Source organism: Indicator indicator, chromosome Z, assembly GCF_027791375.1.
Source record: "Indicator indicator isolate 239-I01 chromosome Z, UM_Iind_1.1, whole genome shotgun sequence".
In the NCBI taxonomy this organism is placed as follows: domain Eukaryota; kingdom Metazoa; phylum Chordata; class Aves; order Piciformes; family Indicatoridae; genus Indicator; species Indicator indicator.
In genome coordinates this window covers 38,936,996-38,963,413 of record NC_072053.1, presented here as the reverse complement: position 1 = coordinate 38,963,413, position 26,418 = coordinate 38,936,996, and the positions used below count along the sequence as shown (strand labels likewise).

Below are 26,418 nucleotides of genomic sequence, written 5' to 3'. Positions count from 1 at the left end.
GGTACCTCTGCACTAGGTTTGTCATTCATTTCCCTGGGCCAGAGTAAGCACACAGGAAAAGGCAGGTTTGATCAGATCTTTGCAGTGTTTTCTGTCATGCTGTTTCATGAAGTCTGCAGATGTTTCTTATCTTATGGTTTTGCTAAGACTGGAAAATCCAATGCCAACACAAGTCATTAAAACTTTTTCCCCGCCCATGTGCTCTTCCTCAGGGGTCTTTGTTTCAATTTTAAACATGATCTGGAAGAAGCTTCTCAGGTGTCGCAGAAACTCAATTCTGAGGGAGAGAAAACAATAGAGTTTAGAAACAAAACAGAAAGTCAATTAGCAGTATGTACTAACGCTGATTACAGCAATGAACAAACTGAATAGAGCATGACAATATTGCTTAGTACAAAGAAACAAGTCTACAGGCTCCTAACATTGTTCTCAATTGTATTGCAGAAATGGCTAGTGAGCCTGGCTGAAACCACTGCACTCTTTGTACAAGCAAGGAGAAAGGGAATGTCTGGTAACATAGCAGGACAAAATGGTGAGGGAAGAGGAAAGGAGAAAGTAGCCAGGCAGGTGACTTATGATGCTGATTTTTCAGTCATGTGCTACTCCTCCCTGCCACCCCTGTCCTCCAATGGCTAAAGCAGAAATAAGAGATAAGCGGGGATAGCTGAAATGTTGGCCATGGGTGCATACCTTGAGAGGCATCATATCCTAAAGCATATATTTGATTTGTATTACAAACTTGTCTACTGTCTAACAGTTTGATAGAATCACATTCAGACTCAGATTCATCATTTTAGAACAAGAGCATGAAAACAGAGTGATCCTGAACTAAGAAAACATTCCTAATGACTTCCCCAAAAGAGAAAACAAGCAATTACACCAAAAGGCTACAAATATAAAATAGGTAACTGCTCCTGACAGAAGTCTGGTTCCTTCTAGTCACAGCAACAAGGAAGTCTGCAGTCTTGAACTAAAGTTTATTCTCCTGCAGCAGCTGGTATGCGCCCTTCTTAGGTTAAATTTAACTTTAAATACAGAGAATGTGCATATCCAGTCCATGCATTTGTTTGGCTGACAATCTGGAAAAAGCCTCTATTCTGCATGCTGAGAACATAATCACAAGCTAATCACACTTAGTCAAAACAAAGTACAAACAAATTGGGCCAGAGGAGACTAAGAGGATAGGGCTGTTCCCACTGCAACATCATAAGGCTTCTGAAAGCCTCCTGGCAACTCATATTCACAGAAATTATGAATAAGCACGGCAAAAGTTGGAGGAGCAAGAACTCCCTTATCTGCTTCAGCTGATCATGCTTGCTGTTCCTGTGACTGGGTACCTGCATGGGAGAGGAGGGAAACAGCAGGAGCTGGACCAAGAAAGGCTGCTGTTACCTACACTGGTCAGTGCTTCACAACATCTGAGAGTTAACTCTGGAGCAGTTAACTAAATACCTCTGAAGGGTGAAAGTCGGCTCATTGCTCCTCATGCTACGTACACCTTTCTACCTCACTTTCCTGGCTGGTAACTGGCCTGAGCACAGACACTAGCTCTTTTACCTCTCCAATAGATTAACGGTTGAAAGGAAGAACTGGAAACCACCTTTTCTTACATTCCTCCCCAAATGCAAGGTTTCTAGTTGCTTCTATGATAGGCAAATGGGCATGTGCTGGCAGAAATGCTTCAACAGAGCTCACAGGCAAGAAGCTCTGTATCAGCATTCTCCTTAGCTGGGTCCTTTTCAAGAGCTCTGGCAGTGTGGCAAGAAAGCAGCCAAGCCCAAAATAGCAGGAGTGCCATGCTGAAGTGCAAGGTGGGCACAGAATAAAGTATACAAATGTCACAGTCACTATGGAGCTGGAAGCTCAGGGTAAAATCCCCAAAGCTGATCAGCAAACTCGACAACACACTGGTGCCACCAGTTCTGTCCATACTTCTCCTTGCACATGTGAACTACTGTGCTTTCTTTACCTCTTCTCACTTTTGGAGGAGAGTGAAGAAAAGCAAGGTGGCTTTGCCACAGACCCCAGGTATATTGTAAAGGCTCAGGGAATGTGAGTGAAGGGGAGGCTGCCTGGGGATGTAGGGGGAGAATTTGGGAGGAGCAAAAGGCCATACCTGCCTTGCAGTGGTAGAAGTGTAAGTGCTAAGAGGCCTGTAAATAGGAAAGAATGAGGGGGAAAGGCAGGGGTATGTGACAGAAGTGCAACAGAAAGCAAGTTTGTATTAGCCTGAGGCTGATATGGGTCACACACAGGAAGGTTTGCATCTCCAGTAGTATGGTGGAAGCTGCATCAGACACACACATACAGACTGGAAGTGACAGGCATCTAGGAGTTCTGCTTTGCTGAAAATCTAGATTGTGTGTTCAAGCAAGTGCACGGCAGGGATCAACAATTTTGCCTAGGCCCAAGGACAGCTATGTGGGCCATACTGGAGGTTCTCTGCAGGGATAGCCACTTTCAAAGAAAAAGCCATTACATTACCAGAAAAAACAAACAAACAAAAAAAAAAAGGTGAAAAGTCTATTTCTCTAATCGCAGTCTTTCCCCAGAAGCCTGACTAAGCAACACCGAAAGATTCACAACCACTTCACACATTTTAGCTTGCTGTCTGAGCAAAGAGACCAACTCGATTATCAGTGTGAAATAAGATCTGTCCACCAGCAACACCTTCGGGGTTCGACTACCTTAAGAACAGCCTGGCAGAGCCAGTGGACCCCTTATTACTCCCCAGTGTCCTGCAAAGGGCCGCTGCCCGCCCACGGGCCGCGTCTGACATGCAGCTGCTGGACGCGGCCCAGGGGCGGTGCTCGAAGGCTGGGCCGCCAGGGGGCGCCGCGACCCGCGAAGGCCCCGGCGCCGATCCGAGGGGGCAGTGGGCGGGCTGCGGGCCAGGGAAGACAGACAGGCCGGGGGCTACCAGTGGTACCCACACCTCCTCACCCCGACCAATGCCATTAGCAGGGGCAAAGGATGCCTCCTTGGAAATACAGAAATTTGGGTGAGATTTAATGATCTCATGTGACACATACTGCTTCAGGATGTCTTCTCCTCACGTTCATCCCTACTGCATACTCCTAGCTTGGAAGAAGAGGCAACCCACCTATTTGAAATGAGCCTGCTTACAAAATAAACCAGTGCATGTGTGTGATTTTCATAGCATCAGAAAAGAGACCAGACAATGGCAAGTGATTATTCCACTTCACATGCTTTACTGTGCACTGCAAACACTGATATCTGCTCCTTGTAAACCTGGATACTTTACATAGGATTACTTAACCCCTGTGCAATGGGGCGCCCCCTGTAGTCCCCTCAAAATCTGATGTATGTTGCCAGGGATGGAGAATAGCAGTTAGGCAACTTCTAGATGTTATGTGATGGCACCACCATTCTTCAGTTATCACAGTACTGTACCTTTCACATATACAGCACCGGTACCATGATAACCGAAAAAGGACAGTTCACAGTCTTATTATTTATTTGATGCCACTGTGGCATAGACAGCCCTGCCTTCATCTGTTTAAAAGAAAACTGCTCAGTCTCTAGGAATAACTGTGACCTAGACAATGACCTCTCATTCTATTAGAGTTAATGAGATTTTTGGTATTGGATGCCCTTCCCCTAACCTGTAATGTGCAATCAACAACCTAAGAAATCTAGTCTTTTTCTATCCTCTGAACCTCTACCAGCCACAGACAGAGCTTTAATAAAAATGAAGGCTGAAGGACTAGATAAAAGTGCTGCCTAATAGGGCTAAAGCTTTGGGGTTGCACAGAACTCCTATGAATTGAACCCTTAGCTGTTTCCTATGAACAATCATAGCTTCGGCATTTGATCAGCCATTTGAAAAATGCCATTTAATGCCACAGTTAGAGAGATCACTAGGAAAACACAACAATGTACACCAGGCGACAAAAAACCAAACTGATGCACACTTACATTCCATGGTCAAGAATCAACAACAAAACCCATCTCTGCAATTCTCAGAATCAGGAATCATATGGAAGAGCAAGGGAATCGAATCATCTTCTAATGTGTAGAAATAAACACTAGGTAACTCACACCATCTGTCTCACTTGAAGATAGTGTATTCATAGCCACAGGCAAAGTCTTCCATATTTAAAAAATAGCTGTGCAATAAAACTAGGGAATTAAACAGGAGTGGGTAATGAAACTAAACAAAATAACTTACGTGTATGGAGACAAAGGTCCTAATAGGACTTTGGAAACATCCCGTTGGCCAAGGGTCATAAGGAGCAGAGCAAGGCCCTGATTTGTTGAATCTACACAGCCTCCCTGTAAACCAAAACGTTTTAATAATTAATCGCTGTACAAACCAGAATTTGAGATGGGCTGAGACTAGCAAAGGAGAAACATACAGTTAAAAGGCTGGATTATTCTTCTCAACTTTTGAGGGCCAAAAAGATAAAAATCTAGATTTTGTAACAAGCACAAATTAGTTTCACATGGCAGGCTGGGAAAGGAACAGAACTAACCCAAAACTCAGTAACAAGGTCACATTAAAGATCCCTCCCAGCTTTCCCAACCTGTTTTCTTCCAGTGTCACAGAATGTAATCACTGAAGAATTTCTTTGCAGTAAACTGAAAACAGGTATTAATTACAGTTCATGAGTATTTGAATATACCAGGAATCACAGTGCCTTATGGTGACTACAAAGATACATTTGGACAAACAGTTCAGCATTAGCAGGTGCAAAACAGCAAGTTAAAATTTTGTTCTCACAAACATCCACCTAAGCTCTTGCTGCTAATTTATGTGGTTTTACATTTGTAAAACATTTTCTCCACAGATTTAAAATAAAGATAAAAAAAAATTATTATTGCTATGTGGAAGACCCATGCATGAAAGTATGTAGAACTACACATACTCTTGTACATATTTGACTGTTGCAAGCCATACATGCATTGTCAATTTTTGCTGTGTGGAAGGTGTTAACTCTGATGTGTATGTAAATTAGGATTGGAAGGCCTTTAAGTCAAGACTGCTGTAGAAAGAATTTACCAACTATGCAAACACACTATAAATAGAAAAAAATATCTGGCATAACATTATTTCCAATAATAATATTCATCATGATTCACAGCCACTTGAAATCTGTGAACAGTTTCCTGCTGGGTCAGGCCTGATGCTAAACCCTTTGAATAGGCTCTCTGGAGAGACCAAAATTAAAAATTCATCGTTTAAAACCAAATGCTCGAATGAAGTAAACTTACAGTTATCTTTGTGGACAAGGAGTAACTTGACATCATTCTGAGAGATAACACCATCCAAAAAAGCAAGGGAAGGGCAAAATACATTCTGGCCTACACAGATTAAGAAAACACAAGGATGTGCAACCTCAGCACATTTACTCAGTGAGAGGGCAGAAAGGATGGCTTTTCCAAGGAGAGTCCCTGAAGGTTTCATTTTCTAGATGGCCTGGCTTCAGTGTGACCAGTCTCAGCTCCGCTCCTCTGAAAAAAACCTCTGCATTTCATGCAACTGATCATACACCCCAGCAAAGGAAACATCTTCATTACATTCACTATCACGAGCATGTAAGAGCATGCATACCTCGCAACCTGCTCTTGCAACAGTCCCTGTCCTTTTAACTCTGTGAATCTGCCATATCATAGTGAAGTTCATGTACTCAACCTAATGTCCTCTGGGATTGATAAAAATTGTGCTTTATCTTGAGCAAATTTACCGGGGCAATCCAGAGCCATAGCTCTCACCAGCTGTATTTGCCAATCTGAAACATGTACAAGAAGCACAAGAGAGTTTGGTAAGGAGTATTCCTGACACAGGACCTTCTTTATTTGTAGTTTGGTTAATAATTCAAAATGCTTCTTTATCACTTGGATGAAACCTTTACACTACCTGAGCTTGTTTTTGTTTTTCTAAAGCTGAAAGCACTTTAAAACATCTATTTTTATGACAAAATCTATGCAAAAGTTTCAATCAGCATGGACACAATTATGTTCTAAACAATACAGCAAAACAAGATGCATCCACCACACATCCTAGCTGCTTACATAAGCTCTCTTGCTACACTGAGTCAGTTTCCTCACCATTGTTGTGCATTAGCAGTGCACTGCTATGCCCCTTCCTGCATGAGCAGTGTCCAGAGAGAGAAATTTATTTCCCTGTAATCTGATGATAGAACTGTAACTTGTGCCACATAAGAACATGTTGCTCCCAAGGACAGGTTTTTTCGCTCTATCCACCTGCCACTTACTCAAGAGTGCAAAATAAAGTATGGCCCTCCCAACAGAAATGGGATGGGGAAAGTCAGAGCTAAAGTTACTAACATTTCTTCCAAAATAGATGATACTCATTACCAACCTAGGATGCAGCTTCCAGTGTATATTAATTCAGTTTATGAGAGTTTCTCCATCGTTGTTTCCATTGACAACAGACCCAGATCCAGATGGAAGTGACAAGTGGAGACAAGGATCACTTGAAATCCTATCCATTTTGTTACAAAACAGTTGACATGTACATAAAAGCATCACATTTTTGGGTATTGGGCCACAGTCTTTTAAAGAGGACTACTCTTCTGAGCTTCACCCCAGCTTTGATTTAATCTTGGTTATATTTGGGCACACAAACAATTTCCTCCGTATGTGATACATACTCGCATGCCTCAGTAATTTATGTGAATTGCTCAGGTTTTGAAATTGTAAAGATTAAGGAGTAGCAGAGAGTGTGAGAGTGAGATAGATTGGTGGAGCCACACCCTGAGGCAAGTACAACAGATAGAACCTCTACAAGAAGCAGAGGATGCCCTCCCCTCTTGCCTGCAGGCAGAAGGAAGGGACCCAAGAGACTGGGGGCAGCATGCTAGTCCCCATGGGCCAATGTGATACTAAGGTCTTGCAGTTAGCTGTCTCAGTGGAGCTGCGGGATGTGGCAGCAGAAACACAAGAGTTTATAGGCTAGTAACTACTGAAGCATCTGAGAATCTCCTGCAGGGAACTGGGGCTTCTTCCTCCGAGAAGGCAGCAGGACCATTAGCCCAACTGAAGTGCATCCATACTAATGCAAGCAGCATGTACAAGTAGGAGGAACTGGAGGCCATTGTGCAGCGAGAAAACTACGGTACAGATAGGTACCATCATGGAAATGTGGTGGGACGACTTGCATGACTGGAGTGCTGCAATTCATAGCTACCGACTTTTCAGAGGAGACAGGCAGGGAAGGTGAGGTGGTGTGGTGTGGTGCTTCTATGTCAGGAAGGGATATGAATGTCTACAACTTAAATATGGAGATAAGATGGTTGAGTGTTTATGGGTAAGAATCAAGGGGAAGGCCCACAAGGCAGATATTGTGGTGGGAGTTTGTGACAGACAACCCCGTCAGGATGAGACTGATGAAGTACTCTATAAGCAATTGGGAGAGAGTTTGTGATCACTACGTCTTATTCTCACAGAGGACTTCAACTTCCTAGACTTGTGCTGAGAATACAATGCAGCAGAGAGGCAACAGTTCCAGGGGTTCTTGGAGTGTATGGAAACTAACTTCCTGACACAGCTGGTGAAGGAACCAACTAGAGAAGGTGCCCTCCTAGACACCTTCTGCTTGTTAACAGAGACAGACTTGTAGGAGATGTAACAGCTGGAGGCTGTCTTGGCCTTAGTGATCACAAAATGCTGGAGTTTTTGATTCCCAGAGAAGTAAGGAGGGGTTTTTAGCTGAACAGCCACCTTGGACTTCCATAGGACAGACTTTGACCTGTTCAGGAGACCGACTGGCAGTGCTCCTTGGGAGGCTCTCCTGAAGGACAAAGGAGTCAAGGAAGGTTGGTCACTCTTCCAGAGGGAAATCTTAACAGCACAGAAACAAGTCATCCCCATGTGCTGAAAGATGAGCCAGTGGGAAGGCTGGCCTGGCTGAATGGAGAGCTTTAGCTGGAATTCTGGAACAAGAGGAGAATTCATGGCCTTTGGAAAAGGAAGAGGCCACTCAGGAGACTACAAACACACAGTGAAGCTTTGCAGGGAGAAAATTAGAAGGGCCAAAGCTCATTTAGAACTCAATCTATCTGTTTCTGCAAAAGACAATAAAAAATGCTTCTATAAATACATTAACAGCAAAAGGAGGACAAGGGGGAATTTTCATCCTTTACTGTATGTAGGGGAAAAACATAGTGACTGAGGATGAGGAAAACATTGAGGTGCTTAATGCCTTCTTTTCTTCATCCTTTATTAGCAGGACTAGTCATTTGCTGGGTAGCCAGCACCTTGAGCTGGAAGATCGGGGTGCTGAACCACCTCGGCATACACAAGGCTATGCAGCCAGATGGGTTACTCCCAAGAGTTCTGAAGAAGTTGGCAGATGGTGCTTGCCAAGCCACTCTTCATCACTTGTCATCAGTCCTCGCTGAATGGAAAGGTCCCAAGAGACTGGAGATTAGCAAATGCAACACCCATCTACAAGAAAGGATGGAAGGAGGATCCAGGGAACTACAGATCTGTCATCTGACCTCAGTGCCAAAGAAGGTGATGAAACGAATGATTTTGAGGACCATAACACACCATTCACAAGACAACCAGAGTATCAGGCCCAGCCAGCATGGACTCACACAGGCAGGACCTGCTTAAGAAACCTCATTCTCTTTCTATGACAACATGACCTGCTTGGTGGATGAGGAAAAGGCTGTGGCTATCGTTTACCTGGACTTCAGTAAGGCCTTTAATACTGTTCCCCACAACGTCCTCGTGAAAAAAGCTGGCTGCCCTAGGTGTGGATGCCGAGTAGAATACTGTCTGGATGGCTGGACCCAGACAGTGATGGTGAATGGAGCTAAATCCAGTTAGCCACTGGTCACAAGTGGTGTTCCCCAGAGCTCAGTGCTGGGGCCACTCCTGTTTAGTATCTTTATAAATGATCTTGAAGAGAAGATGGAGAGCAGCCAGAGTGAGTTTCCAGATGACACCAAATTAGGTGGGCATAGCGATCTGCTGGGGGGTAGGAAAGCTCTTCAGAGTGACCTACACGGGCTAGATCAATGGGCTAAGGTCAATCAAACAACCTTCAACAAGGTTATGTGCTGAGGGTCACAACAACCCCATGCAATGCTACATGCTTTAGGCTGAGTGGCTGGAAAGCTGCCCAACAGAAAGGGACCTAAGGGTGTTAATCAACGACCAGGTGAACTTGAGCCAGTCACCAGAAGGCCAGTGCCATCTTGGTCTGCATCAGGAATAATGTGTCCAGCAGGAATAGAGAAGTGATTGTCCCACTGTACTTGGCACTGGTGAGGCCGCATCTTGAGTACTGTGTTCAGTTTTGGGCACCAGAGTGCAAAGGAGACAGTGAGGTGCTGGAGTGTGTCCAGAGAAGGGTAACAAAGCTGGTGAAGGGTCTTGAGAATAAGTTCTATAAGGAGTGACTGAGGGAGCTGGAGTTGTTTAGTTTGGAGAAAAGGGAGGTGATGGGAGACCTTATTGCTCTCTACAACTACCTGCAGGAAGGTTGTAGAGAGGTGGGTGTTGGTCTCTTCTCAGAAGTCACAACTGATAGGACAAGACAAAATGGCATCAAGTTAGGCCAGGGGAGGTTTAGATTAGGCATTAGGAAAAAATTCTATACTGAAAGTGTTATCAAAACTTGGAACTGACTACCTGGGGAAATGGTTGAATTGCCATCTTTGAATGTATTTAAAAGCCATCTAGATATGGTACTCAAGGATATGGTGCAGTAGTATTCCTGGTAGAGTTACATAATGATTGGACTCGGTCTTGAAGGTCTTTTTCAACCACAGTGCATTGATGATAACATCCTCCTCCAAGTGGTAAAGGAACACCTAAGAACGCTGGACTTGATCTTCACTGATAAGAAGGGGCTCGTGAGTGATGTGAAACTCAAGGGCAGCCTTGGCTGCAGTGACCATGAAATGGTAGAGTTTAAGATCCTCAAGGCATCAAAGGGGGTGTAAAGCAAGCTCACTACTCCAGATTTCATGAGAGCAGACTTCATCCTTTTCAGGAATCTGCTTGGCAGGGTGTCGTGGGATAAAGCCCCAGAGGGAGGAGGGGCCCAAGAAAGCTGGTCAGTGTTCAAGGGCCATCTCCTCCAAGCCCATAAGCACTGCCTCCCATGAAAGAAGAAGGTGGGCAAGAATGCCAGGAAGCCAGCATGGATGAAGAAGGTGCTCCTGGACTTCTCTGGGCACAAGAACAGAGTCCATAGGGAATGGAAGCAAGAATGGGTCACATGGGAGGATTATAAAGAAGATGTGGGAGCAGCCAGGAGTTAGGTTAGGAAATGAAAAGCACAGGTAGAATTAAACTTGAATAGGGACATAGAGGGGAACAAGAAGAATTTCTTCAGGTACATCAGTGACAAAAGAAAGGCTTGAGAAGGTGTGGGGCCTCTCCAGAAAGAAAATGGAGATCTGGTCATGAGAGAGATCATATTAGAGGTTGGAAGGGACCTCAAGAGCTCATTGGGTCCAACCACCCTGCCAGAGCAGGATCACTCAGGGTAGCCCGCACAGGACAGGTGGGTTTTGAGCCTCCAGAGAAGGAGACTCCACAACCCCCCTGGGCAGCCTGTTCCAGTGCTCTGTCACTCTTACTGTAAAGAAGTTTCTCTTCATGTTGAGGTGAAATCTTCTATGTTCAAGTTTGAAACTGTTGTTTCTTGTCTTATTACTGTGAATCACCGAAAACAGCTTGGTCCCTTCCACTTGACACCCACCCCTCAGGTATTTATACATATTGATGATAAGGAGAAGGCTGAAGTACTCACTGACTTGTTTGCCGTAGGTTTCACCAGCAAGGGCTCCCCCACACTGCTCAGGCTCCAGAAAGCAAAGGTAGGGATTGGGAAAATGAAGTTCTACCCACCATAAGTGAAGACTCAGTTTGAGACTATCTAAAGAAGCTAAAGGTGCACGAGTCCATGGGGCCCAATGAGATTCACCCATGGGTCCTGATGGAACTGGCAGATGAAGCTGCCAAGCCACTATCCATTGTATTTGAAAGGTAACGGCCATCTGGTAGAAGTCCTGCTGACTAGAAAGCAGGAAACATGAGCCCCATCTTCAAAAAGAGAAAAAAAGGAAGACACTGAAAACTATAGCATACAGAAAATGAAGAGGAGGTGACTGCTGGTAACCAACATGGCTTCACCAAGGGAAAATCACGCATAACAAATTTGGTGACCTTTTATGATAGAGCTACAGCATCAGTCAAGAAGGGAAGAGTAACTGATGTCATCTACCCGGACTTGTGTAAAGTGTTTGGCGCTGTCCTGCATGACATCTTGGTCACCAAATTGGAAAAGCATGGACTTGAAGGGTGGAGCACTCACTGGATAATGAATTTTGTAATTTACATTACCTAATAGAGAATCTCATTAATGGCATTTTTAACACTTTGCAAAGTTTTATCAGGTTACTCCAGTTTGGAGCAATTACTTTTTATTATGTTTTAACAGCGAGTACAATTGGTAGATGATCGCCTCCTAAAGGCCAGTACTGACAGCTACTTATTTTAACATGTGTATGTGGACATACACAGCAAGGGCAGACAGATTCTTTATTAAGTGAGAAATTCCTTATGATGCTAATTGCCAAATAATTTTTAAGACTGGAAACTGCCCATCCACTAAAAGTCTCTGTGATGGTTTTAAGGCTACACCTTTAATTTCTTCTCACAGAGTTTGAGCAGAAAGGTAAAAGAATGTAAATAAATCACAACTGGGTGTAAGAAAGCAAAATAACGATTATTCTAAACATTTCCATTGGAGAGAGAGAAGTGTTTAAGAGTCAGTACTCAAAACAAGGTACAGACAGTCTCTCAGTCTGTCTGTCTGGTGTTTCTCTGCTGGGCAGTCTGCGTTTCTCTTCTGTGCATTATTCTTTGCAGATAACGTATTGGCATACTGACCTTGAAAACTAAGTTTAACAACCTCTCTGCTTCTTGGCTTTCTTCCTCTTTGCCTGCTAGCTCTGGGAAGGCGAGGGGAAAGAAGCAGGGCCCCTCTGGGGCCAGGGGGCTTTGTTGTGTTTTTCTGTTGATTGTACGTATTTGCAAATATTGCAAATATAGTATATTTGTACATATTCATTGCACTCCCTTGTAGACTGTAGTTTTCGCTTGTAAAATACAGCTTCTTTTGCTTCTGAACTGAACTAGTCTGGAGTTGTTATTGTGGGAAGGGAATTTCAGCCCACCACAGTACAACAGTCTCACCACAAATTAAAAATCATTTTAATTATAATAAAATAACAGTTACGCTGTGGAAGACTGTGATGCACTCAAGACTCCTATGCAAACACTGCCCCACCTCCTTTGCAACAAACCATACAGCCCACTCCTCATAAACCAAACCGATCTCAGCACATTTGACTGTCATCATCACCACAAAACAGCCAGCATTGAGGCTAGCTGCTTTTTTCCCTGCCTTCTTCCTAACATGTTTTCTCACTCGTAATACCCCATTCTAACCACTAGTTGAAGAGCATTAACTCTATTAGCCCTTCAACTTGTATTAAATAAAGTAATAGCCCATGTGAAGCCATCTCAATTCCGCCAGGGATAGAAAGCAAAGTAAAAATGTGTCACTACAATGATTCATAGTAACATCTTCAGGACACGTGAAATAACATCGCCCAGTAAGTCATTATGCTGTCAATAGAACCATTTAAAATCACCACTTAACTGGACGAAGAGGACACTAGCAGCATCTGATCATTTTTCCATCTATCTCAGCCTGCCTCAGTATCCCCAGACCACCTCTTCCTTTACCGATATATCATCATCTTCTTACCCTACAGCTCTACACACAAAACATATTGACTACTTACCCTGTAGATCTCTTCAAGCAACAGCTTAGCACAGTTTTGGCCCAGCTCCTCAGGTAGCACAGCTTCTCCCTGGCCCTGAGGGTTTGAGGCTAGCTCAGCACTGAGAACAGTGCCGTTGATGGTTTCTGCAGTAAGGCACATGCCGAAACCTGGTGATCTGAAAGAAAGCAAAAAAGTGCACTTGATTTAAGGACAAAATTCGAGCAATCAGCCAAGAACAACTCCCAGCCAACCTCCTCCTCAAGCCACAAAGAGCTCCTCTCACAGGACAATACTGGGAATCTGGACTTGCCAAAAAAATTTCCCATCCTATATATTTGATTCACCCTGCAGAAAACATTAACAACAGTACTTAAAAGTTAAACCCAGTACCATTTCGGCTTAAACACATTGTGCTGGCTATTCCTGGCAGAAACTCTTTAAAAAGGAAAATTAATAAAATATTCACACCTCAGAACTATTCCTCTCTATTAAAAAAAAAAAAAGTTTATTTCATATCTATTTAGTTTGTGTACAATGAACATTTTGAAGGTTTCTGTAGTTTATTTTATACTGTGCCACATTCAAAACCAAAACTAACTTGCTTTAGGGATCAAGCTCTTTCTCTGGAAGCCTCAAATTTTAGCAAGATTAGACCATAACCACACCAAGTTAATTTTCATGCTAAGGCAGGGGAAAAATAAATTTTTAAAAAAGTACAGTTCAATACCATCCAAATTGTTACAATCATGTAAGAACTCTGAGCATATGATTTGAACAAAGAAACAAAACCCCTGTTTTACTTAGAACTTAGGATCCTACAAAATGCTGTTGCTAGAGTTAAGAAACACTTGCTGCAAGAAAGTCCAGATGGCTGAGTAGAGCTTTCTGAGAAATCAGAAAGTTGTAAGGAAAGAAAATAAAATGTCACAAAATCCTATTATTTATAGGCCCTGAAAGAACACCAATAACCAGCCATTCAAAAGAAGGTTAACTTAACTCCACACACAGGATTTTCCACAGTTCTGGACTCCCACTCTCTGTACCACCCCGACTTCTTAATTAAAAAAGTCACACTGACCCTAAACTGCAAGGAACATCACCATCATCAACAAACCAGAAAAACAAACCCCAAACATCAGTACATATAAGCTCTCCCAGTGCCAGAAAAATAACGTTTCCTTCAGAGGTATTTCCGTAGGGCAAGGATGAGAAGGTATCAGTGGTTCCCACCCGTATTTAATTGCCTGCTCTTGCTAAGCAACACGGAAGGTATGTTAAAGATGTTCCTCTCTTCCTTCCTCTGAAAGAGATAGTGAGATCTAGATAGCAAGACAGGAACAGTGTTAAAGATGTTAATTTTTTGGACAAGAACTCTTTAATAGCTATGTGCACTGGCAGGATTCGTTAGCATTCAGTAGCATATGGCAATCTGCCTATACAAAAATCCAAAACATCCAATGCCTCATATATGTGCCAACAGCATTAGACAGCATCTGCACAGACAAACGTTTGAGCTGCTCAAAACAGAACTGAGAAGTTTTTTGTTAAAAAGACATTACAGGTGCCAGAAGATTCTCAGATATGTATCTTATGAAGTTTCTGTCACTGGGGAAGGGACATATTGCCCAGTGCTTTATATTCTGAAACCAGGGCTTGGTTTTGGCTGGGCACAGATGGGCTGAAGTAGTCCCTGCTGGCCTTGCTTGCTACCAGAAGCGGTGTTGGAAACAATGAGGCATACTGCTTTCCTAATCCTCGTGCTGCTAAGACACATACTCAAGTGCTGAGAAACAGGTAATAAAAAAAGCTTTGCCAAAGTGGCACAATGTTAGTATCAGGTGTAATGCAATCAAACTGGCATCTTACTTATGCTGAATGTGGCAGCACAGCGACATCAAAAAAAAATGCATGCACCAGCAGGATGGAGAGGCATTCAGTTCACCCTCCCATGCTATTCTTTATCCCCCTATATGGGCTGCCCTTACAAGCAGTAAATACAATGCTACTGCCCCAAATAATTTGACTTTTTCACTTTATAGACAGATAACAACTAAAATATGTCCCCTGAAACATACAACTCTCAGAAATGTTTTCATCACAATTCTGATCACTTAACAGTCTGGAGCCACAAGACTTACTAACCTGGGTTATTAAATATGATGGAGGATTGGAAAAGAGGAAAAATACTTAAAAGTGAGTAAACAATTTTTACATTAATAAATGTGCAGATCTAGCGTGATTTTCTTTAAAGGTAATACAGAAACAGCAAAAGAAAATGTGTAAGCTTAGATTTGAGCATACAGGTAAAGACAAATGTTATCCAGAACATGTTCAACTTCATCAGAAAGTGACAAGAACAACAAACCAATAATATTGTTTGAATTACATTCATCACTCTGTTCTGCTGGCAAACAAAAATCTGTGAAAGTACAGTAGATAGATATAATAGATAGAAATATATATAAATAAACTCTCAGTTTTCCAGTCCTTGCTGCTGAAAGGACACTGCTTCAACTACTTATGTAATGGTGAAGTGGAAGACAATCTATACAGCTCAAACACTTTCCAAACCAGTTTTGTCCCTTCCTTAATACTAGCATTTCCATCACAGGGTGTACAGTCAGTCACGTTTGAATGTTGTTTTCACAATACACCATGGTGCCTCAGATCTTAATCTCACCTCAAAACAAGAAGAAACTCAAGTTGCCGTTAGCAGCAGTAATGACACATCACATTCCTTGTTCAAGAAAACACATAAATGAGTGAAACAAGTATATCTAGTGATTCATTCCATTTTTTTCCCTGTGAGGAATATTTACTTAAAGTCAGCAAAATGGAAGATCGTGGTCTAAAACTTGATCAAATTACAGATCACAATACTCTAGCAGATGAACAAATGCAGAATTAAATTTCTGTTCTCTGTGAATACCAGATACTTACTTTCCAGAGCTGACCCCCTTCATATGATCTGTGTAGATATAAATGTCTGGGAGGAATTTATTCAGGATGCTCCTTGCAGATTCCACCATTCTGTTTGCCATCTGTGGTGACACTCTGACAGAGTATCTACATTTCCAAGCTAAGGAATTCATTGTGTTCACAAAAGAAATTTAAACCAGAGATTGATGAAAGTTGCCAAGAGGTCCCAATGAATTATTCTGCAAAATGCAGTTTTATCCTACACACCCACTCCTGAGCACTAGTGCATTTTCCTCTATTTAAAAAGCATGTATGTTTAAGTGCTTTCTATAGCCTTTTCACTGATAACACCTTGAATTGAGGTATGCAGAATACCTTATTAATGCTAGATAAACACCTATCTTAAAAACATCCTTTGATAATTTAAAATTGCTGTTCTGTCATCTTGTGCTTTCCTATGATGGAGTAAATCCAGCGTGCTCTGCTCTTCTTATACTACTAAAAGATGATGACGGGTGAAATTGCTCTGAATCAACAGCAAGAAATCTTGTCTTTCCATCCATCTTCTATTAGGGAGACAGTGAGTATAGTAAAGACAAATGGCTTAACAAAATTAGAAAGTACTAACATGCTTTAAAATAAAATTATCTTTGCTTTCTCAAACTACTTTGTAGTGGGAGACAACTCTTTAAGGGAACTCGTTTAAAGAAAAAACAAACAAACATGGATACGCAGTTCCTCTGATGCGTTTGATTTTGCCAGGGTCTGTGAACTGAATAGGATGCAAGACCTTTCTCACTGGGCAAGCAAACAGTATCTCTCCACCCCCTTTAGGAGGCATTCCTCTCCGGTTGATCTAGAAACAACAAGGGAGGAAGGAAGCAGGTTAGTAAAGAGCACAAATAATGTACTTAGAAACTGAAAAATTATACTTTTATTTCACATACAATCAAATGCTATCACTAGGGGTATTATGTAAACAGCAGGAAAGAAAGGGACATTGTAATAGCAAAAAATGGATTTTGCACCAAGCCTGTAAAGAAAATTTGATTTGGCTTTTTCCTCCTCTCTCTCAAGTAAAACAAGACAAAAACCAGCCAAACAAAAAAATCCCAGGAAGGCAACCCTGACTGGTGCCTTAAGCAAATCTGTCCTGCACAGCTGAAGACAGACTAAAAGTGTTTGATATTCAGTATGTGCACGAGGGACCAGAATGAACTTACTCCCACAAACCGGCCTGGCCAGCCTGACTCTGATCCATCACCCCAGCCAACATCCACAAAGATGGGGTTGGCTCATGAGCCTGTCAGTGGGTCTAGCTCAGGGTGCCCATGGGTGGGTAGGGTAGGGCAGGGCTGTGGAGAGCTAGAGACTGGTCCTGCTGCAGCATCACTGGAACAACGGCAGACAGTCCCAGAGTAATGACATGGGGTCTTGGGCTATAGGCAGGGTGGAGGGAGGCACCCAGGGGCAGGGCTTGGCAGAGCACACAGAGGCATCTGAAATGATTGATCTTAACTTTTAGAGGCTGCAGTTTTATTTTTCAATCTAAAAAAACCCAACCAACCGAACAAACATTCTGCATCCAGAACTGTTTGGCCTGTGAAAAGTATGGTCTTTGAAGAAAAATTTCTTTCCTGTATTTTCCAAACTGGAAGCAAACCTCAATCACCCAAACACAGACTTCAGCTCCCTAGCCCTAGGCAGGGCAGGAAAAACAAGAGCAAGGAAAAATAAATTAAAGTAACTGAAAAGGGATAAGAAAGCAAAAAGATTTCTTAGCTTGCTGAGATGTCAGACACTAAGAAAAGTCCCTGTTTTCTCCTTACCCTCCCTACCCACAGCTTTTGCATTTCTCTTCTTTTTGCTTTTGCATTTTGCATCAGCAAACACTGTGTGGCTGATGTGCCATTTAAAACATGCCAAGAAGAATAGGCAATTTTAGAAACGTGCATAGCTACAACTATGTATCTGCTGGAGACAGATACTGGCAGCAAGCATATGGCCCTATGAAGCAAAGCATAAGTATCATTTCAACATGTGCTAGAAAAGAAAGGAACAAGTTGTTTTACCTTGATTTCCAGACCTTCACCATCAATTCCAAACTTCTTCAGTAGGGGTAGAGCTGTTGCCTTAAGGACATCAACCTACAAACACAGAATTAAAAAAACAGACTCTTTATTGGAAGTTACACAAGTCAGTAATTTAAGAATCATTGCATTATGAGGCGTCTAACAACAGCAAGACTTCTCCATATCAAGTGTCCACAGGAAGACATGGGAATGCAGCACAGAGAGCTTCAGCTACTCCTAAACACCCACAGTATCTCACAACTCAAAAAATTTGCTAAAACAAAATATTGGGAGAAAGAATTTCCTGTTCTGGATTCCTTCCTCAACCTGATTTTTACCACTATAACGGTTCAGGTAAAACAGCTCATTTGCTTTTCTGAAACCAGTTATTGGAAAAAAAATATTTTTTGTCATCATTAAAAATTCCTACAGTTAAGTAAATCATGATTGCAAGACCCTCTGCATTTTGGAGCAGGGCCTTGATTTGTCAGGAAGAACCTCATCCTTCTGTCAAGAACTTCTTTTCAACTGTTTCTGAGAAACAAAAGCTTCTCTTGAAATACTTAGAAGAATCTGAAATGGGTGACACATCTTCTGTGTACTCCCTTTGAGCCAGATGCTCATCAAATCCAGATCTGAGCAGGATTTTCTCTGTTATTGCTTGTCCTAATTGCTGATCTAACGTAATAGTTGTCTTTTTTCCCTCTGCTGAAACTTCAGAAGCATTGCCAAAGGTGACAAAAATGATTTAGCAGTGCAACAGCACAGGACAAACAGCTTGGGAGAGACAGTACCAGGACAGCATGACCAAAGAGGAACTAAATTCAGGTGAAGAAAACAGGCATGCAGCAGATAGCAGTGGGGGGGGGGGGGAAACAAACACCAAAACCAAACAAAAACCCCCCAACCCTTCATCCAGAATCCACAACTCTTAAGTTTCATTCTTTCTGCAATTAGTAGTATAGACCTCATCTACAAAGCTGTCAACCACCTGTAAGAGCTACCTGAGTAGCTACAAGTGCCACAGTTCTTCCTCTTTAAATTTTGCTGGCCAGCATACTTATTCTCTTAGAGAAGCATTTGGTGTTGTTTTTAATGGTAATATCAATATTTGAAAGTCTTAGTTTAAAAAAAATGCTGTAAGTCAATGATTCTTTCTATGGCTTTTTCTTTTTTTTCCCCTTTTTACAGCCAGGCTGCCTTTTTCAGGCCCCTTAGTAGTATTCATTAATCACACACATTTGACTTACAGAGCAAAAACCCTTACTAACATGCACACACATATTTGCACTGGCAGAGGTTCCAACAAGCTGATGTGGTTTGCATTTAAGTTACACAAGATTTCTTTCTCTTTCTTATGAAATAAAATATATCAGTAAAAAAAGGAAAAGTTTTCCCTCCTCAATTTCCACTTTTGCAATACTTTGGACTGAAGCCTATCTCTGATGAAAGCATGTTATGCTAGCATTAGGAAGCTGGATCAATTTTGTCTGTTTCAAAAATTTTAGAGATTTGTCATATTTCTCAGACCTCAGACAAATTACAGACATGATACGTGTCAGGTCCCAGACAGACACATAATAAAAGACTGTCACAGTTCCAGATTTGCAGCCTCAATAGAGAGCTGATTGGCAGTATCTGATGAAGTAGAAAAGGTTGTTCTGCTCAGCAGATGAGCAGAAGAGGTGAAATACTTCAGTGGAGATCACAAGCTGGTAGCAGAACTGAGACCCAAAGTCATATTTTCTAGAGTCTTGCCAATACCCTGCCATAAAACCATCCTTCAGCAAACCTTAAAGGGCAGTTATTTCATTTCCAGAGCAGAGAACACAACACCAAGTTGTACCAAAGCAAATACATCATACAGTCAAGAGCATACCTCACCAAAAATGACAACTTGCTAAGTTCCATAGACATTTCCTGTTCACAAACTACTGGAAATACAACCCTTTTTCCCTTAAATAAATATGTAATGATTAAAAAAGAGGTAGTAACTTTTAGTGGTTTATAAAATCCCTTCAAATTAAAAACTTCAAACAGACATATACCCTACAGCACATGGCTACCTAGGAAAGGGGCAAGTACCAGCTGGTTTGCACAGCCATTAGCACTGCATAGAAGAGTGTTTATCCCTGCCGTATGTACAGTGTTATGTTGTGGGGCCAAGGACCTCCTCAGGGCAGGCAGGAAAGTTTAAAATCACAATTTTGCAAGTAAAAAAAAAAATAACAAAAAACCCAAAAAAAACAACAACTACCAGACCTAAGAGTCAGTAAGTAAAACTTGTTTTCCTGGGATTACAGACAACTGCTGAATTTTGATTTGCATTGAAAATCACTGCTCCCAAGCCAAAACATGGTAGACTCATGCCAGAATGAAAGTAATTTCAGCTGAAAGTCCCATAGCATAGCCATAAAAAACCTTCATTACTTGCAAACCCCAACATTAAGAACAGTTGTTATAAAAGCAACTTACTCTAACACTCTGCATCTGTCAGAAAAACAGGAGGAGAAGGGAAGAAAAATAGGAACTATTATTTGCATGCCACCTCCACTCCCTTCAAAAAGACATCTTACAACGACACCTACAGACCTATTCCCTGTACAGAGAAACTTGAAACCACCTTACCTTTATACACCAGTCCCATACTCCTGTCCCTCAAGCTATCTGTGGTCAGGCCCCATCAGTGGTCACACAGGAAAACATAACACAAACAATGTAGGCTGCCACTGAACAGTTTAGGCTGGTATTTCAAATCCACATTTCTTCTTGACAAGCGCAAGTAAACTGGTATCCCTCTCAGTCATTTAGGATGTATCACCGACAAACTATTATCACCAGGGCAAGTGCACGTTACCCTGGTTTTTATTGGCTCCAGAATGGTGCCAACTGTCAACAAGCTCTCCATTGCACCCCACTGGAGGGCTATTAATATATACAAAGAAATGCTAGCATAAACATTCTGTTTATGTACCAGGAACTCGTCCTGACCTGACTCTCACTGAATTCAGTTGCAGAAGCTAACCTTTAGAAACACCCTTCCCCTCCCCTCCACCACTTCCACTCTCTACACAGCAAAAGATTTGCTGTGTTCTCCTTTTGTCCTCCTGACAAAAAGACATTCTCAGGCAAAGAGCAACCTCAAACTCACAACACAGCAATCACATCCAACAGATATGATTGGATGAGACACGAGACTCAGTGCTGAGAGAAGATTTCAACAAGCCCAGTGGGTCAGCCTACCTGTACAATGCTACCATGAGTAAAAGGTCTCATTTCTCTAGCTGCACACACTCCTGATACTCGTCTTGTGGACACCTCCAGGAGAAAAGGCAGGGGAACAGCTCTCTGTCATTTTGCCAGTTAGTTGAACTGTCTTAGGGAAAGCTTTGAAAAGCACCCAAGGTATCAGAGTACATAGGAATGTGTGGTTGAAGGCAGGAGATGTGGAGAGGGATTGGTAGGACTACCTTCTTTCAAGCACAAAGGAGTTGCTGTATGATCATATCCATGTACATATATATTTTCAGACACATATGCAAATTGTGCATTTATCTGTAGATGGCAGATGTTGAATACACTCATGCAAGGATACATTTGCAGAGTTCATCTAGCTCCAGAAGAAAGACATGTTTATAAAACACAGTATTGTTTTTACAAATAAAACCAATAAAAAATTCTCAAAAGCAGATGAGTATGTGTCTTGCCTATTGTGTCTACTAAGTTGAGATGAAGAGGTTCTTGCATGAAGAGCAGCAGGAAAAACTTGCCCATTTTAAACCAGACGCAACATATTTACATTGGTTTGCCTTTCCCCCTTCTGTCTAGAAAGCCAGAAAGAGTGCAGTAAATAGTTCTGTTGGGGCAAGCACAGGTAATAAATGTTCACCCAGTTTCTAAACAACTTTGCCTATTGAGAAATAAAAGCTCAAATCAATTTAAAAGCAATGGTACAATGACTCAGGTGATGTGTTCCAATACCCTTCCTTGTCTGAGCTTTGGCTAGTGCAAGCCCCCTTCAAGCACAAACTTAATTAGCTCAAATTCTTGCAGTCATTTCAATTAAAACTGCTTCACCTGTATTGGTTCATGGGGCTGATGCCTGAAAAGGAGTAATTTCCAGAATCAAGACTCAGTTACTTAGATGAGTGTCCAAAATCACTTGAAAGCAACATTAAAACTGGACTGTTCTTTGCTTCCAAATTCTTCCATAATTTCTCCTCTGTGACTAAAAAGACAGGCAACCAAAAGAGACCTCTTTGATTCTTACTACCTACCATTTCTATCAAGTACAGTGACTGGAAGGTTAGCAAAACATGCTTCCTCTTTCACTTTTTTTTTTTCCTGACAGTGCTGAAAGTAATCCACTTTGGTCATACTTTGACACGTGAGAGAACAATTTTCTCAATTACAAGAGAAATATTGAAGAAAAGCCATGAATGCCAGAAGGACTCAGAGAGTCATCTAATATCTGCAATTACACTTCACGGTACTCGTATACTTTTAAATCAGTTAAGTTTTCACATGACGAAGTTTCCTTAATCTACTCAGAGGGAAACAGGCAGCCTCTCTCAAAAGGCAAATAGCAATGCTGTTCTCCAGAAGCCATCATGTTTGGGGTTTGGTTTTCTTTTTCTTTTTTTTTTTTAATTAAAAATAAAAACCCCAGCATAACCACTAACCGTTAATGGAGTGTTTTAATGCCATCGTAGGAGAAATATTCAATTTAATTTCTAATAGAACAGGAGACACAAACCAGTGGCCCAGCCTCACCTTGCATTTAAAAACAATTTTCAGAGAAGAAGACTGAAGCAGTTAAGAGAACTGAAAGTGAAAAGGTGGATTATAAACTGCAGTCTGAAGCGTGATGCACAAAGCAAACAGTTTAACAGATGTTTGATTCAGAGAGTTTGCTGGCAGATGCAGTAACACTGTACACTTCTGGATGTGAAAGATTACAAAAATGCAACACAGTTTAGACACTTCTTTCTCATCTATCTTCATCAGGGAAAAATAACTATATTTAAATGTTATTACTTACTGAAGGATCTACTTGATCATTTGTTACTCCCCTCAAGACAATCTTCAATGGATGTTTCATGAAAGGTGCCAGGCAGAGCAGACCTTCCAAATAGTAGCCAATACTACGACTGGGGCTGCAGTCATGTTCCAACGAGCCTCCGAACAGAAGACCAGGCTGATAATATAAGGTGGTACCTGGGAAAGATGACAGAGAAGTAAACCAAATAAAAGCACTGCCGGCACACTGGCCACTGTTACAGAAATTGCAGCAATGCATACAGGCAAATAAATGGGAGACAGAAGATTTTATGAAAGATGGTAGCATTTCCATCACGTTATTTCCATGTCCGCGTTTAATAAATGGGCCAGTACTGGAGAGTCTGTCTTGCACATAATTTCTTCTACTTTCCCCTTTGCTCCAAAACCAGAAGATCTCTTAGCAATCCCCAAAATGATGACACAAGCAATTACTGCCCTCCACAACAGCTAAATCTTTACCAGGCCATCAGGTCATCACTATGTCAGCATACCTGGTGATAGCTCATCTGCTATACTGATAATCCATAATCCTTAAAATCCTTAATAAACTCCAGGAAAAGAAAAAAGGAGAAGAACCAGATAACACTGCTATGCAGGATACGTCTCACTCAAATCAATGCCATTTTCTGAGCATGAGTAGGCAAACAAAAAAAAGAAGTCTTGCTCAGAAATTTGTCATTTTGGAATGTAAACATTGCCTTCTACAAAACTCCATTCTGGTTCAGAGGGCCCTTCCGCTCTCTGAAATCCTGCATACCAAACAAAATACTAATTTTAATTATTCAGCAAAACAGTTTTCTGAACTCTCTGCATTATGGTAGAGCATTAATGATCTTGCATGCAATCAGTTACTACTGAAGTTCTCAGCTTGGTTGTTTCTGATTTTCTCTGATTCATCTGAACACCTACATCTGCCAAGCCAAAACTCTGATTCCACTGCAGCAAATGATACAGCCCAGAAGACCAAAACAGAGGAAGAAGAGAAAACAGTCTCACCTGTTTGGTTTATTTCAATCCGAGAGCCATTGGTCACTTTGTCAATCAGGCGAATAAAACTTGCTTCAAAATCTAGGGAGCAGAACAAAGACAGAATTTTAGAGTTCCTTAAATTCATTCCTGGAAAAAACAAACTTCAACACCACACTTGCACATTTTCCCATTCCTGCCTCTCACAACAGTAAGGCTAATAAAGCTTGTGTAGTGTTGCGATACAAGAAAAGGCAAGTCACTATAAAACTAGAGATGTTAATTTGAGCCTCCACGCTTACAGGAATCTCAGAATGATTGAGATGCCCCCAGGATATGACCACTGGAACAGCCACAGTACTTGTATTTTGCTCAGTATGAAGCACAACATACAAATCCTAGCAAACAAGACCCCATCAAGATAATAACAGCTTCCCATTATTCTCTGTAAAAGTTGTCATTTAAAAGAGGGAGAGGAGACATTCGGATGCAAAGTACTGCTGCACAGCTGTTCCTTCCACAGACACAGTCACCTATCTGCAGAATTTCAAATTTCTGCAGACTTTAAAATGTTTCATTTCCAAACCTGTCCCTGACATAAGGCCTAGAAAAAAATGACACAAGTCTCCATATCACCTCTTTTACTGTTTACTGTGTACACTGCAAAGGTTTGTGTGGCCCTAATTCCTATTTCTCTTATTTGTGTGGACTCTTGCTCAGAAAGGTGGGAAAGCACAAGCGCATTTAAGGAAGGAAAAAAAAAAAAGGGAATAAGATATGCTAGCATTCTAGTATTTAGCTATTCAAAGATGATACAGACCAGTATCAAGGAAAATGTGTGAACACACACAAGTTCAAAACCCAGGCAGTTTTAAGGACCCCACAGCACCTGCAAAACAGTTAGTAGGTTGCAGACTCCCTCAGCGATAACCTTGTGTTACTTCTTCAAAAGTAATCAGACTTTGCTTTCTATATATGCTTCTAGGATGCAACAGGCATTTAAACTGCAGAACTACCTGCAGGAATTACAGTTCACTAATATTTGCATAACATAGCTGATGCCCCAGTCACACAGTGCAGGTTCTGCTCTCTGTTCAGATAATTTCTAAAACTACAGGTTTAGATTACAGTATGGAGACCTCTTCCAGTGCAAGAGTGAATCCTTACCTTTTGGAGAACAAACCTGTAAGAGTTTTCCTTGCAAATGTTACAGTAACGAAAAGCAGAGACAACTGCATGTTGAACCATCACCACAAATCATAGTTTGTTGTTGATATTTGTAACAGTTCACATTTGAACCCACACTTTTAAAAGGCAATTAAAACACCTTTTATAAAAGACATGGTAAAACCTACAAATTCCACCACCACCAAACTTCCCATGACAACAATAAATACTTTGAGTCATGGTAAACGTTAAAGTCCAGTACACAAGAATGTTTTGACACATTCAAAAGAGAATTTCTAGCTAAAAAGCCTCCTCAAGAAGCTAAGTAGCATTTATGCTGGGTCTGAACTTCACACCTTGTTAAAAAAAATAACTGAACACCACAATAACGTTTCTTTCTTGACTTCTTACTTCAGTTCAATAACGAAATTTACTCTGGATGCCAAAGGTCCTATTAGGGGAGTAAAAAGCCCTTAGGAAAGGTTTTCCTTAAGGGAATCCACAGCACTGAAAGCTTTCAGAAACGAAATGTAAATGGCTTTCATGTCTTTCACCTTTAGTCCTGTTTAGGCAAAAGAGATTAAAACAAAACAAAACAAACAAACAAAATCAACGTGAAACAATACGAAAGCTAAGCCATTAAAACTGTGGGAACTTGGGCTCCCACACAGAGACGGAGGTCTCGAAGCTGGGCACGCAGCAGAAAACGCTGGCCAGAGCGCCAGCAAGTGCTACAGTTTCTGCCCGGAGAGCCTCTGCCAGAGGCACTGCCAGCCCCGCGGTTGCCCGCTCACACGCAACTCGGCCAGCGGCTGAGCCCCGCGCCTGGCATCCCTGCGCCACACATCCCACTCCCGCCGCTTCTTTTCGGACCGGTCCACGAAGGCTCGCGCTGGAACAGAAGCATCCCGGCTGCAGAGCACGGCGGAAAGCCGCACCGCCTTCGGCACGGGGTCTCTCCACGGCACATGGCTGCCACCAAAACAATTCGGGTGACAACCTCCCCGCGTTGCTCCCACGCCTCCTCCTTCCGAAGCCCCGCCACCCATGTGTGCCAGCCCCAGCCGACTCGCCTCCCGTGCCGCGTAAGCGGGGTGGCCAGGGGACAGTTGTTCCACGATGTGACACTGGCATGTAGCTAGGACCCCCCGCCAGGAGCTGCCGAGAAGGTGTCAAAGCTGCCCCTGCCCGGCATCAAGCCTCCGGCACGGCCGTGGCCGTAGCTCCGAAGCCCTTCCGACCCCTTTTCCTCTTCCCTCTGCGGCCGCCGGTGCTCCCCGCTTACCCCGGAGGCCAGGGTCCTCCTCCTTGGAGCGGATCTTGTGGATTTTCAGCGGCCGCCCGCTGAGCGTGGACAGTACCAGGCGCTGCCGCAGGAAGTTGCACCCCGCGTAACTGAGGCAGTGCACCTCGCCCGCCGCCCCGCCCGCCAT

At 42.3% G+C, this 26,418-nt stretch overlaps 1 protein-coding gene across 1 annotated transcript; it reads right to left on the bottom strand.

The window, feature by feature from the left end:
• On the bottom strand, positions 1-26,418 carry RCL1 (RNA terminal phosphate cyclase like 1). The gene is made up of 9 exons (XM_054397893.1): positions 26,271-26,418; positions 23,849-23,920; positions 22,833-23,008; positions 17,792-17,866; positions 16,451-16,575; positions 15,741-15,866; positions 12,819-12,975; positions 4,193-4,296; positions 1-277 (listed from the first exon to the last, which is right to left on the bottom strand). Exons 1-9 carry the CDS (start codon positions 26,416-26,418, stop codon positions 127-129), a joined length of 1,134 nt encoding a protein of 377 aa, XP_054253868.1. The 3' UTR covers positions 1-126.